Source organism: Scardinius erythrophthalmus (genome assembly GCF_964197995.2).
Source record: "Scardinius erythrophthalmus genome assembly, chromosome: 23".
In the NCBI taxonomy this organism is placed as follows: domain Eukaryota; kingdom Metazoa; phylum Chordata; class Actinopteri; order Cypriniformes; family Leuciscidae; genus Scardinius; species Scardinius erythrophthalmus.
This window is the reverse complement of record NC_138243.1, coordinates 27,249,558-27,261,791: the sequence shown is the minus strand read 5'-3', so window position 1 is coordinate 27,261,791 and position 12,234 is coordinate 27,249,558. Positions and strand designations below refer to the sequence as shown.

General features: G+C 38.4%; 1 protein-coding gene across 1 annotated transcript; it reads left to right on the top strand.

The window, feature by feature from the left end:
* The first annotated feature begins 1,367 nt into the window (after positions 1 to 1,367).
* Positions 1,368 to 10,305, top strand: tacr1b (tachykinin receptor 1b). Its single transcript, XM_081354030.1, has 5 exons — positions 1,368 to 1,950; positions 3,488 to 3,682; positions 5,449 to 5,599; positions 7,138 to 7,334; positions 7,407 to 10,305. The coding sequence occupies exons 1-5, from the start codon at positions 1,544 to 1,546 to the stop codon at positions 7,690 to 7,692; spliced, it is 1,236 nt and encodes a 411-aa protein (XP_081210156.1). The 5' UTR covers positions 1,368 to 1,543; the 3' UTR covers positions 7,693 to 10,305.
* The last annotated feature ends 1,929 nt before the right edge of the window (positions 10,306 to 12,234 follow it).

Below are 12,234 nucleotides of genomic sequence, written 5' to 3'. Positions count from 1 at the left end.
TTACCCCATTGTCCAACCGAACAGTGACACTATTTTCTTTTAGAGCTGCTGTACAGCCAAAATCAACTTTGATTGATCATTGAATAATTTTCCTGTTATCACTGTAAATCTGCTCTGAAACAATCTGTGCTGGATAAAGCGCTAAAATTAAAGGGACTTGACTTGACATGATGTAAAGGAAATAGGGACTCATCGGATCACAAAAAAATTGTGTGACTTGCGCCACAGTAGACCTTCTATCAGTTCAGACCAGCCGGGATTGCCTTCAATGCCCTTGTGCATCAATGAGCCTTGGACGCCCAACACCCTGTCACAGATATGTGGTTTGTCCCTCTTCGGATGACAAACCCACAAGGCTTGCCCTTTCAGAGATGTGCTGACTCAGTCAGCTGGTCAGAACAATTTGGCCCTAGCCAAAGTCTCTAAGGTCTTTACTCCTGTTGCATCCAACACACTGACTACAAGAACTGATTTATCACTAATCATCTAATCTCATAATTTTGCATGCGACCTTGTTAGGAAATTGTCAACATTTTCCACTTCCCCTGTGAGTGGTCATAACTGGCTCATCGGTGTATATGGTCATTTAATAAAAAGGTCTAAATTTTTGCACTAAACTTTTTAAATGTGAAGCTGTTCTATCCAAAACATTTTTTTTTAATTTGTGCAAAAGAAAATCACCTTTTTTAATTATTCTAGTTCAAATGCAAAAAAGAATATCGCCCAGCCCTATTGGCTAATAACAAGTTACCAAAGTTTTAGTGATATTTATGTTTGATCAAATATAATGGAATGCAGAGAGACAAACTAATACCACAGAAAATCACACAAGGTCATTGCTACTTACCGATGTAATGTTATTTTCCTCTAATGATGTTACGGGAATGTGTCTGACAGGATGGAATGTGACGTTGACCACATGGAAAACAAAGTGTCAACCTGAAAAAGAAAACAAGAAACACCTGAAATATTTCTTAATATATGTGATTTTCTAAGATTACAGTTCACATAAAATTCATCTCATGTTGACTTAATTGATAAACTAATATAATTTCCATCTTTAAAAATGTGAATTTATTTTATCCATACATTTAGACATACATGAAGAGGACATGAAAATATCCTGCGCAGTAAGAATAACTGTTACTGTGGCTTTTTGTTATTTTTGCAGAAGAGTTTTGTTGTTTTAGCCTATAAGTTATTAAGTTTTCAAATTGAGCGAATTTAAATTAGTCTGCTTTTTGTTCTCAAACCCATTTTAAAGTCAAACAGTGACAAGTGTCAGTAAGGAGGATGCGCGTGTTCACTGGCGCGTGACTGGAAAGATGCAGCGCGCGCTCTCCATACTGTTTCGAGACTGCGCGGTCACGCTTGGAGAGGTGCGCCGAGTACGCGCTCGCGATTCAGCCTGCAGCGTATACCGAAGACGCTGGGAAAATAACACTGACATTTCATTTGGATCTAATTGTCTAATCCAATCTTAAAACAACAAAACCTAAACTTTTCTTTGCTGAAATGCTTTTTCTCTGATGATTTATGGATCATGGATCCTCTCTACATCACTTCGCAAAACTCAAGCGCAAACGGGACCAACGGTTCATTGGTCAATGACACAGACGTGTTCTCGAACCAGTTCGTTCAGCCGGTTTGGCAGATAGTTTTGTGGGCCATCGCATATTGCTGTATAGTTCTGGTGTCAGTTGTTGGAAATATCACTGTCATCTGGATCATTTTAGCGCATAAGCGCATGAGAACCGTTACCAACTATTTTCTGGTGAACCTCGCGTTTGCAGAGGCGTCTATGTCGGCTTTCAACACCGTTATTAACTTTGTGTATGCAGTGCACAACGAATGGTATTTTGGACTTGTTTACTGCAGATTTCACAACTTCTTTCCAATAGCAGCTGTGTTCGCAAGTATTTACTCAATGACGGCAATAGCCCTGGACAGGTGAGCTATTTATTTACACTTACAAATGCTTACATGTTTTAGTTGCACTTTATTTTAATGTGTCCCTGTTATAGTGTAATTATACATTTAAAGGTAAGGGTATGGGATTAGGGTTTGGTTTAGGATTAGATGCATGTAATTATCCATAATTTAGTTAACATGTGTAACAAGGACACATTCAAATAAAGTGTTACCCATATTTTTTTTGTATACTATTGTATTTTTGAAATAACCTTGGAAGCCAATGTAAATACCATAGTGCATGAATTTCCATAATATATACATAACTTGGACAGTCACCTCTGATAACAGACCACTTTATCGCTCTGTAAAGCTACTTTGAAACTATTGTGAAAAGCGCTATGCAAATAAATGTGAAATGAATATGATACAGTACTATTTTGTAAGGATTCACTGGCTATAAGACATGTGCTCCTTTATCTTTGCTCCATGTCTTTGTTTTAGAGAAGGTTTTAAGACTTGAAAGGTGAAGTAAATTGTTATTTGAAATGGCAGATGAATCAAAATCCCTGTTAAATGTGGCTAAACAAGAATATGTGAGTATATATAGTACCTGTCAAAAGTTTGGAAACATAACAATTTTGTAATGTTTTTGAAAGAAGTCTCTTATGCTCACCAAGGCTGCATTTATTTAATCAAAAAATACAGTAAAAACAGTAATATAGCTAAATATGATTACAAGTTAAAATAACTTTTTTTATTTGAATATACTGTAAAATGCAATTTACCTGTGATTCAAAGTTGAATTTTCAGCATCATTGCTCCAGTCTTCAGTGTCAACTGAACCTTCACAAATCATTCTAATACGCTGACTTGCTGCTAAAGAAACATTTATTATTATTACCATATTATATATTTTTTTCAGGATTCTTTGATTAATAGAAAGCTCAATAAACAGCATTTATTTGTTTATTTATTTTATTTGCATTTATTAAATAGAAATCTTTTTTCAAATTTCTTCAGTCACTTTTGATCAATTTAATGCTTCCTTGATGAATACAATTATTACTTTCTCTTTTTTTATTCTTACCACAAATGTTTGCATGATATCATTGTTCCCACAAAAATGTTAAGCAGCAAAAACTCATTTCAACATTGATAAAAATAATCACAAATGTTTTCTTCAGTTTCTGAAGGATCATGTGACACTGAAAACTGGAGACTTCATTCATTACATTGATTAAATTCAATTTTTAAATGTATTAAAATAGAAATAGCCTCTGTTACCATAACTGTACCACAGCACCACTATTGTCCTGTTTTTTGGGAGGATGGAGTCTGTGTAGAAGCACTGTTTAAACATAAAGCGAAGATCATAGAATGAAGCTGCATCCTTTCTATAATTGCTGCGGGGAAAGACCCAACCCACTAAAACGACAAACTCTAGTCATCTCTCTCACTATCCAAATCATATCAGCAGGACCAGGCAAATCATTTAGGGTTAATTCAAGTGGCTGATTCTCCTTTGAGTTTGCATAAATAGCAGGTCATTGCCTTTGTTAACCTCCCCCTGCAGGTACATGGCTATCATCCACCCACTCCAGCAGCGCCTGTCGTCCACTGAGACCAAGTTGGTGGTGGGGGTAATCTGGGCCCTGGCGCTGCTCCTGGCTTTTCCCCAGTACTATTATTCCAGCACTACTCAGCTGCCAGGACGTGTCGTGTGCTACATCAACTGGCCAGAGTACAGCGTGTGGGATTTTCAAAAGACGTAAGTCCGACTTTCAAAGTCAATGATAATATATGTGCAAAAATATAAATAAAAAGTGTCACATATGGTCAGTACTTGTTTTGAACAACCTAAAGTGCATGTCTGTTGGACAGCCTACCTGACGCCTACCTCACAAAGGTCTGGAAACCAAAGTCAAACTCACACTTCAAAACACCCGCTATTGCAATAATAATATGAAAAAGACAAAGACAATTCAAATCTCTCAAGGCATTAAATTGCCCAAAAATGCATCCACGCATTCTGGCTTCTTAAGCAAAGGCAACAAGCTTTCAAGACTGACTCCTTCAAGACAGCACTGCTTATTTTAGCAAAACACGAATATAGCAATGAGAAATCTGCCAATGCAGTGTGAAAACAACTTTAGGGACACCATAGGGTGCACTCTCAACGGTAGTGTGTGGCGTGGTCCGATTTACGATATGAATATTTAAACTGTGGCTAAGAAGCAATACGCCCTGTCCTGCATTTTAATCACATATTTATCAGCTACTGAACGAGTTTTGATAGATCTTCACATACGCTCACTCTAATTGCTACCAACTCCAATCCGATTCTCCAATATCCTGCCAGTTTCCTGCAACGGCTCTGTAGGTGTCAGGTGTCGACGGCATGCTCTTATTTCCGTAACAGCTTAGCCGTTCACCCACCCGTACAGTCAATCTTCCAGCAGGCTTCTCCCTGTCACGCCAAAGCAGTGAATGCCTCTACCTCCTTTAAGTGACATAACCTGTCAGACTTCACCAATCCTACTTTGCAGGAATCAATTCTTGAGGTAGTATCTCAAGCTTTTGTCTGCCCGAACATTCTTTAAAGGAATAGATAGTCTCTGAGAGACCAAATCCGGGTAACACTGGTGTACAAGATAAGGAGCACTGAACAATGAACTCTCTTTAACTGGGTGGTAGATCTATTAGTGTGTGTGTGTGTGAGAGAGAGATGATGGATAGCCGGAAAGGGACAGAAAGGGGAAGATAGAGAGAACGGGAGAAGTAGATTCAAAGCTATTAATGTTTTCTTTTGCACTCACTTATTTGCGACTAGCCATCAGATTCTGCAAGATTATGGGTAGTGCACAGCAAATCACCCGTCATGTTAGCAAGATTGACTGCTTATTTCCTACCACATTACAAGCCTTTTTGAAATTAATCAACTGGACAATATGCAATTACCGCTCACCCACTGAGATAGTTATGGATACTTGAAAAGGAAAGCGGTAAAGCCCCACAAATCATTTGGCTCATTCGAAATAGCATGTCTGTAAGACACGTTCAATCAAAACAACATGAGAGAAGAAGGCATTCACATTGTTTTTTTTTTCTTTTCGGGACGGGGATTCAGAATGTTTGAAATGTGTGAAAGGCCTGCGTATATTTTCCCTCTACACCTCTTCTGTGAGACGAGTGTCTTTCTAGATAAGCCTCGGACTAATTAGCACGTTGAATTGTACAGCGCTCCAAAAGAAGAGAGGCACTGCCGCAAGCGCCTGAATCCTGGGAGCATTCACAGTTCATGATTCGAAAGTTTTCCAGCGGTTATTTTTAAGTGGCAGCTAATGCGAGAAAACATGTGGGACTCTGAGTTGTTGGTGTGTGGCATCCTTTTGTGTAAAAATGTGCACTCAAAATATGTCTCAACAACTTTGAGGCTATTTTCATCTTGGGTTTCATGTCTTGTTCTTGTTTGTTGGCTGCCTCTCCCATACTAATTCTCCATCTGGCTGTCTTCTGTCTCTTTCTCTCTCACAGGTATTACGTCTGCGTGGTTGTGCTTATTTACTTTCTGCCTTTGCTCATCATGGGTTGTGCTTACCTGGTGGTGGGACGCAGTCTCTGGGCTAGTGAGATTCCTGGAGACTCTTCAGACCGCTATCGACAGCAGCTGACCGCCAAACGGAAGGTCATCATCTGCAGAGTGACATAAAAGCTTAAATGTCAATTGCATTGCTGAAAAGACCAGCTTGAATGGATAGTAACCCAGCAAAAATTATCTGATGAAGCTTGCTGAGAGAATATCTTGCCGGTTTATCTAGTTAAAGGGTAACTCTCGCCAAAATTGAACGTAAGCTCTTTTTGTTAATCTACCCGAGTCAAACTTTCGTGTATAAGCATAATTAGAATGGAATAATTAGAACGCCATTTTTAAGATTGACCGTATTTTTGTTTTAGGTCAAAATGCACTTTGAATGGGAGTGCATGGGGCACTTCTATAGCATCAAAATCGCTATTTTTAAAACACTAAGAAGGCTTGACACAACATGAAACTTTGCTCAAAGTATCACCAGGGGCTCTACACATGAACTTGAGCACTGACTACTTTGTTTGTGTACACAAAGTTTACTAAAAAGAAAGGTTCTGTACGACTCACTTTATCAGTTAGTGTTTCCGGTGGCTGGAATTTTGTCAGTCAAAAGTAATTGATCTCTGAATGCACCGTAATGAATTGACTCCATATGAGGAAATGTCATGAACTTGTAATTTCAATGAAAAGCATGATAACTTAGATTAAAAAATATCCGTGAATTTATATGGAAACAAGCTTTAGGGGCTTTCCATCTTTACTCTCCTCATGTTACGTTGCATTCAGAGATCGACTACTTTTGACTGACAAAATTCCACAGTTTCATGTTGTGTCGAGCCTTCTTAGTGTTTTAAAAATAGCGATTTTGATGCTATCATAGAAGCGCCCCATGCACTCCCATTCAAAAGGCATTTTGACCTAAATCAGAAATACGGTCAATCTTAAAAGTGGCGTTTCCATTCTAATTATGCTTTTAAACAAATGTTTGACTCGGGTAGATTAACAAAAAGAGCCTAGGTTGAATTTTGGCGAGAGTTACCCTTTAAGCCGGGTTCACATTGTACGATGTCTGAGACAAATGTTGAGAATCCTAAAAGATTCCTCTGTTCCTAGGCCAAAATCTGAAGTCTTTGTTCGCTAGTTTGCAGACAGCCGATTAATGACCGTTGCAATCAAATTTAACCTCAGATGAAATTCTGGCAGTGTCAGAAGATTTGACACACAGTCCTGCAGTGTGAGTTCTCCTAGGACAACCGTCAAATCAAAAACCAACAGAAGCTCAGAACCAGAATCCAATTGTTGAGACAACAACAAACCACCTGCTCCATACAGTCTTTTTTTTTAGGACAAGCCATTATCAAAATTAATGCTAGAGACTGTTTTTGTTTGCTAGCCACCATTTAAATCCTGCATGCACTGTACGTTTTTAATGCCATACAGTCTGACATGAATGACAACTGAGATCCTGACAAGCAACAGTTTGAAATCGTACAGTGAGCACCTGGCTTTAGATCCCATTCTTAGGGGCCAGCATCCAAAACACAACATAAGCTGGTGACCAACTTTGCTGGTCTGTTTAACAGGAACATGACTAGGTTTTTAACTTACTTTAGCTCCTTCTATTTTAACTTACGTAGGTGGTGAAGATGATGATCGTCGTTGTGTGCACCTTCGCCGTCTGTTGGCTGCCCTACCATGTCTACTTCCTGTTGCACCAGTTCCTTCCTCACTTATTTGAGGAACCCTACATCCAGCAGGTGTACTTAGGAATCATGTGGCTTGCCATGAGCTCCACCATGTACAATCCCATCATCTACTGTCTTCTCAATGACAGGTAAGAGTTGGTTCAGTGGAAAACAGGTTCAGGTTTTAAAGGGAATCATGAAATACTCATCTATCTGTGCAGGTTTCGAGCTGGATTCCAACAGGCGTTCTTCTGGTGTCCTTGTGTCCCTCGAGGCTCTTACGAAGGTCTGGAGCTCAAGTCAACTCGCTATCTTCAGACGCAAGCCAGCATTTACCGTGCCAGCCGAATGGAGACCACAGTATCCACAGTCATGCCGAATGGAGAGTTAGACCTTCAGGAGAACACAAGGAGATCCATAGATCTCACGTCCAATGGTTCTTCACGAAGCGCCTCAAAGACCGTATCTGAGTCCTCCAGCTTCTATTCTAGTAACAATCTAGCTTAGAAAAGAATGCAAGAAATACTTTCGGGGTTATAGTACCAATCCTGTGAGGAGAAGGGCAAAAATTTACGTTCAAGGGAATGTCATGATGTGAGGTACAACAAACCAAAACAGGTTTTTAGGTTTTCTTGTGGACGGAAGGATAATGTGTGAAAACATCATCTTGTCTTCAGCTGAGTTTTACTTCTCAAGGCAGCTGGATAGAAATCAACCCCGTAAGAGTTCAGCAAACAACTTTCCCAATCGCCATTTTTCCTATAGGAGTCCTGGACCCAGCAGGTTTGTTTAGGAAAACATGACCAGCTGATGCCCTTGGCAACGATCTGTCTGTCATTACTGCTGGTCGTTGATGATTCGATAGCCAGCATGACGACGTGGAAGGGTCTGCACCTGTTGTTGCATATTACTGGACTACGGAGCCGACAATGTAAAGGATTTGTCTGGAATGCAGAGGGTCATTATAAATATAGCACAAAGAGAGAGAGAGAGAAAAAAACTACTAACATAGTTACTTCCATTTATATCACTATAATCCTCTGTTAAATCCAGAGTGTATCATTAGCATGTTATATTTACATTTACACATTTAGCAGACGCTTCAAAAGTACGAACGTGCAGACAGTTCTAAAGCAGAAACTTCTAAAGTCTATCTAAAGTGACTTACAACTGAGAAATACAAGCAATGCATCTTAAAGGGAAAGTGACATGACATGAAGGCCAAATATGGCAACCCATACTCTGAATTTTTCCTCTGCATTTAACCCATCCAAGTTAGTGCACACACATTTGGAGCAGTGAGTAGTGAACACACACACGTCAGGAGTGGTGAGCAGCCATTTGCTGTGGTATTGAGGGTGGAAGAGCGCTGTTCATTCACTGACTCACCTATATTTTCCTGCCAGTATTGAGAATCAAACCCGCAACCTTCGGGTTACAAGTCTGACTCTCTAACCATTAGGCCAATAAACACAAAACGTGCTAGTAATATATAGTTTTAGCCATAATTCAGAACAGTACAAGCTAAAATAGGGACGGATTAAAGAATAGTGAAAAGATAGATAAAGAAATGCAAGTAAAAAAAAAAATCTTCAGCAGGCATTAGATAAATGCATGTTGTTGAGTAAAAGCTACACTGCCTTTACAAAAAAAAAACATGTTAAATACATTTTATTAGCGGTATATTTTTATTATTATTTTAAGATTTAAAACTTTTTGCTTGTATAGCTTTAAAACCTAGCTTTTGTTTTGTGGCGTCCGATTGTAGTATCTTATTATATGTAAGATTGTGCATTGAAATGATAATAACATTTTCAGTAAATGCCTAGCTATACAACTTGTACAGAAGTTTCTGCAGTAAGTTCAGTGTTATCAAAATCTACATTCAAGTAAGTGCTAGTGCTACACGTTTCTTTTAATCTGAGGTCCATTTTCTCACACAGTGGTTGTTGTACATCTGTGTGTAATATCATGATGCTGTTTGCCGTGGCTTGCGCTCGCTTTACATGCTTTTTTTAGCGCCAAATTGTAGAGGCTCTTGCTTTGTTGGGCAGGTGTTAGAGCTGCTTTGATGCCTGCGGAAGAACAAAAGAGCAGCGATGTTCCACCTTTTGAACTGCTCTGCAGCTGCATGCGCTTGCATCTCGCGTAATATCTCAGCCCTCTTAATGGACACATGTTTAGAGTCACTCTGTATTTTATTTAGACTGTTAAAACAGACAGAAACACAACACTGGTTTATATGTGTCGCATCACCAGCTGCATATTGTTTTTTTTTTTTATGTGACCTATTTGATTTGTGTTGTATTGATTTTCCCAGCAGATAGTTGAAGGCCAAATCGTTTATCAGAAAAAAAATAAATAATTTAAGGGACCATAATATCAAGGATATTCATCATAAGAGGATATATATGAGATTGCAGTGGTCCATGTCTGTTAGCTTTGAGGTCTAGATGGAATGGGATATGCATTAAGTTGATTTAACTTTTAGCTGGTACACATTTGAAATGTCGTGTTTCTCTAGGTAATGGACCAAAAACTTTGATTCATGTTGTCCACAGGGGCATATTACATTTTTTTTTGTCCAATCAAATGCTCTCTAGAATGAGAATGTCCCTTGGATCTAATATAACTAGCCACCGAATATTGCAATTGCAACCAATAAAATCATGGTTTTAAAAGATGTAGCCTAAAGGCTAAAAAGATGAGTTCTAAGATACTTTGTCTCGTTCCAACTTTCTGTTACATCATAAAGGGACAGAAAATAGTATGTAAAGCTAGTTCAGAAAAGCTGCTGTCATTAGCACACCACCAGAAGTTGCTGTTAAAGCACTTAAACTGAGTATAATGTTATTTAAAGCACCACAGAGCCTCTATTAAACTATTCTGATTTATGTAAATATAATGTATTTAATTTGTTTATCTTGTGATTTGTGCATAACATAAAGCCCCTGATTGTCTGTAAGAGTCTAAGAAGTTTAAATATTAGACTGCAATTAAGGAAACATTACTGTGTACTTTGAGGCTTGTCATTGCTTTATGATGTTCTGTAGGAAATGTAAATCTCAAATGACTCTTGTTTGCATCTCTACTTTGCTCAATAAAATCAGATACCATTACTAAATTCTGATGTAATAATAGTGCTTGTTGTTTTGTAAGGAAGGACTACACGCCTGCGCACATATTCAAACGCGCACACCTTTGGACTGAACACGCAATGCGCATGTGCGCGACATCTGCGTTTTCGCGGGGTTTGTTTTTGAGGTTTGCACAGAGATAACGGATAATCGTGGTTTGCACCTTCGAACCTATTTCAGGGAGTGCGTTCTCGAGACACCAGGCACTGTTTTATAACTAATGATCTTCGCAACGGAAGTGAATCAATCAATCAAAACTAACTTTAGCTGGACAATAACTTTATCTTAGAGCTGTTGTAAAGCCTAAACAATCTGTTACCGTAATTTCCTAACATCTCTGTAAAGCTGCTTTGAAACAATCCATATTGTTAAAAGCGCTATATAAATGAAGGTGACTTGACTTTATTCTGAAAAGAGATATCATAGCTAACTTCTCACTATCTAATCAAATTCTGATTAGTAAAATCCACTTCTACCCTATGTTATTTAGCTGAATATTCATTTTCACGTGACTTTCCTATAGCAGGAGGGCTGCATGCATCCAGAGTGTGCATGTTTTCATCAGCCTAAAACAGTAACATCCATTTGTTACTATCTTGAAAGCTAAACCCCTTCTGAATGAGCAAAAATTGACCAGCTGAAGCACTGCAATGAGATGGACGTTTTCACTGTTAATCAAAGTGTATTAGCATTTTTTTATTCTTGCTATTTCTAAAACAATTACTAGCAAGCTGATCAGACATAAGAACACCCTGCCAAGTTTGAGCAGTGCTCTCAAAGCTTCTGTTGAAAATGAAATCTGTTGGGTTCAATATCATCAACATATGCTGTGTGCTCTTACAAGATGTCTGGCACTGCCCTCGATGAAGACACTATCGACCGCTTCTCTTTCTCTATACAGCAATATTCAGGTACCTAGTGGATTGAATCAAGCTTTCATTTAATTGAATGTAGGCCTACTTTTTCAGTAGCCCTAAAAGACAGGGCTCATACTTCTATAGAGAAGCCCTCGGAGACACTCTACACGTTTTAGCAAAAGACTATTGCATTCACAGCGCAGAGGGCAATAACAAGGATTCAGAGTTCAGGCCAGTGCTACATCTTATGTATTGAACATTGGCTAGATATGCCAAAAAAAACTGAGAGACTTTGATTGATAATCTGGGAAGCTTTAAACAAAAAACAAACAAAAAAAGTATTTTTTCATTAAAAAATGATATGATCAATAAGTAATGACAACATATGTTTTACATTACTTTAACTTATCAAAATTAGTTAAGCCATTTTCAGCTTTTTAAAACAAGTTATACATGATTCAATTAAACTCAATTGAAGTCAAGTCATTGAAAGTCATTCAACAAAGTCAGTTTAATGTAATTTAAGTTGGATGGATGGATGGATGGATGGATGGATGGATGGATGGATATAGTTTCCACCGCAGATGCATATAACACTGACAACACATAACATGTTAAATTGTTTGTTTACCCTATAGTGTTAGTTCTGTCATTAATTACTCGCCCTCATGTCATTCCAAACCTGTAAGACCTTCGTTCAACTTCGGATCACAAATGAAGATTTTTGTGATGAAATCCTTGAGCTTTCTGACACTCTATGGAGAAAATGAATGGGATTTTTACTTTTGGAACTGCTCTATTGAAGGCAATTTAGATCCTGAAGGCCATAGATATCATTCACAAAGAGGATTATAGCTCAATGAAATTCAGCATAACACATCGATGAAATGATTTAGTGCTCCGAGCGTAATTGCTCTTTTGTCCATTACGGTGTTAAGGCCATTTGTTTAACAAGAAGCGTGGAGAGAGGATGATGAAGAGGAAGACGAAGCATCTTAATGCACTTCTCCTGCGTGTTTTGCCTCAATCTGTCTTCCCCCGTAACGATTAATAAT

Coding starts and splice junctions, on each gene's coding strand:
- tacr1b (XM_081354030.1), top strand. CDS start 1,544: ATGGATCCTCTCTACATCACTTCGCAAAACTCAAGCGCAAACGGGACC. Junction 3,683..5,448: donor GTGTGGGATTTTCAAAAGAC/GTAAGTCCGACT, acceptor TCTCTCTCACAG/GTATTACGTCTGCGTGGTTG. Junction 5,600..7,137: donor AGCTGACCGCCAAACGGAAG/GTCATCATCTGC, acceptor TAACTTACGTAG/GTGGTGAAGATGATGATCGT.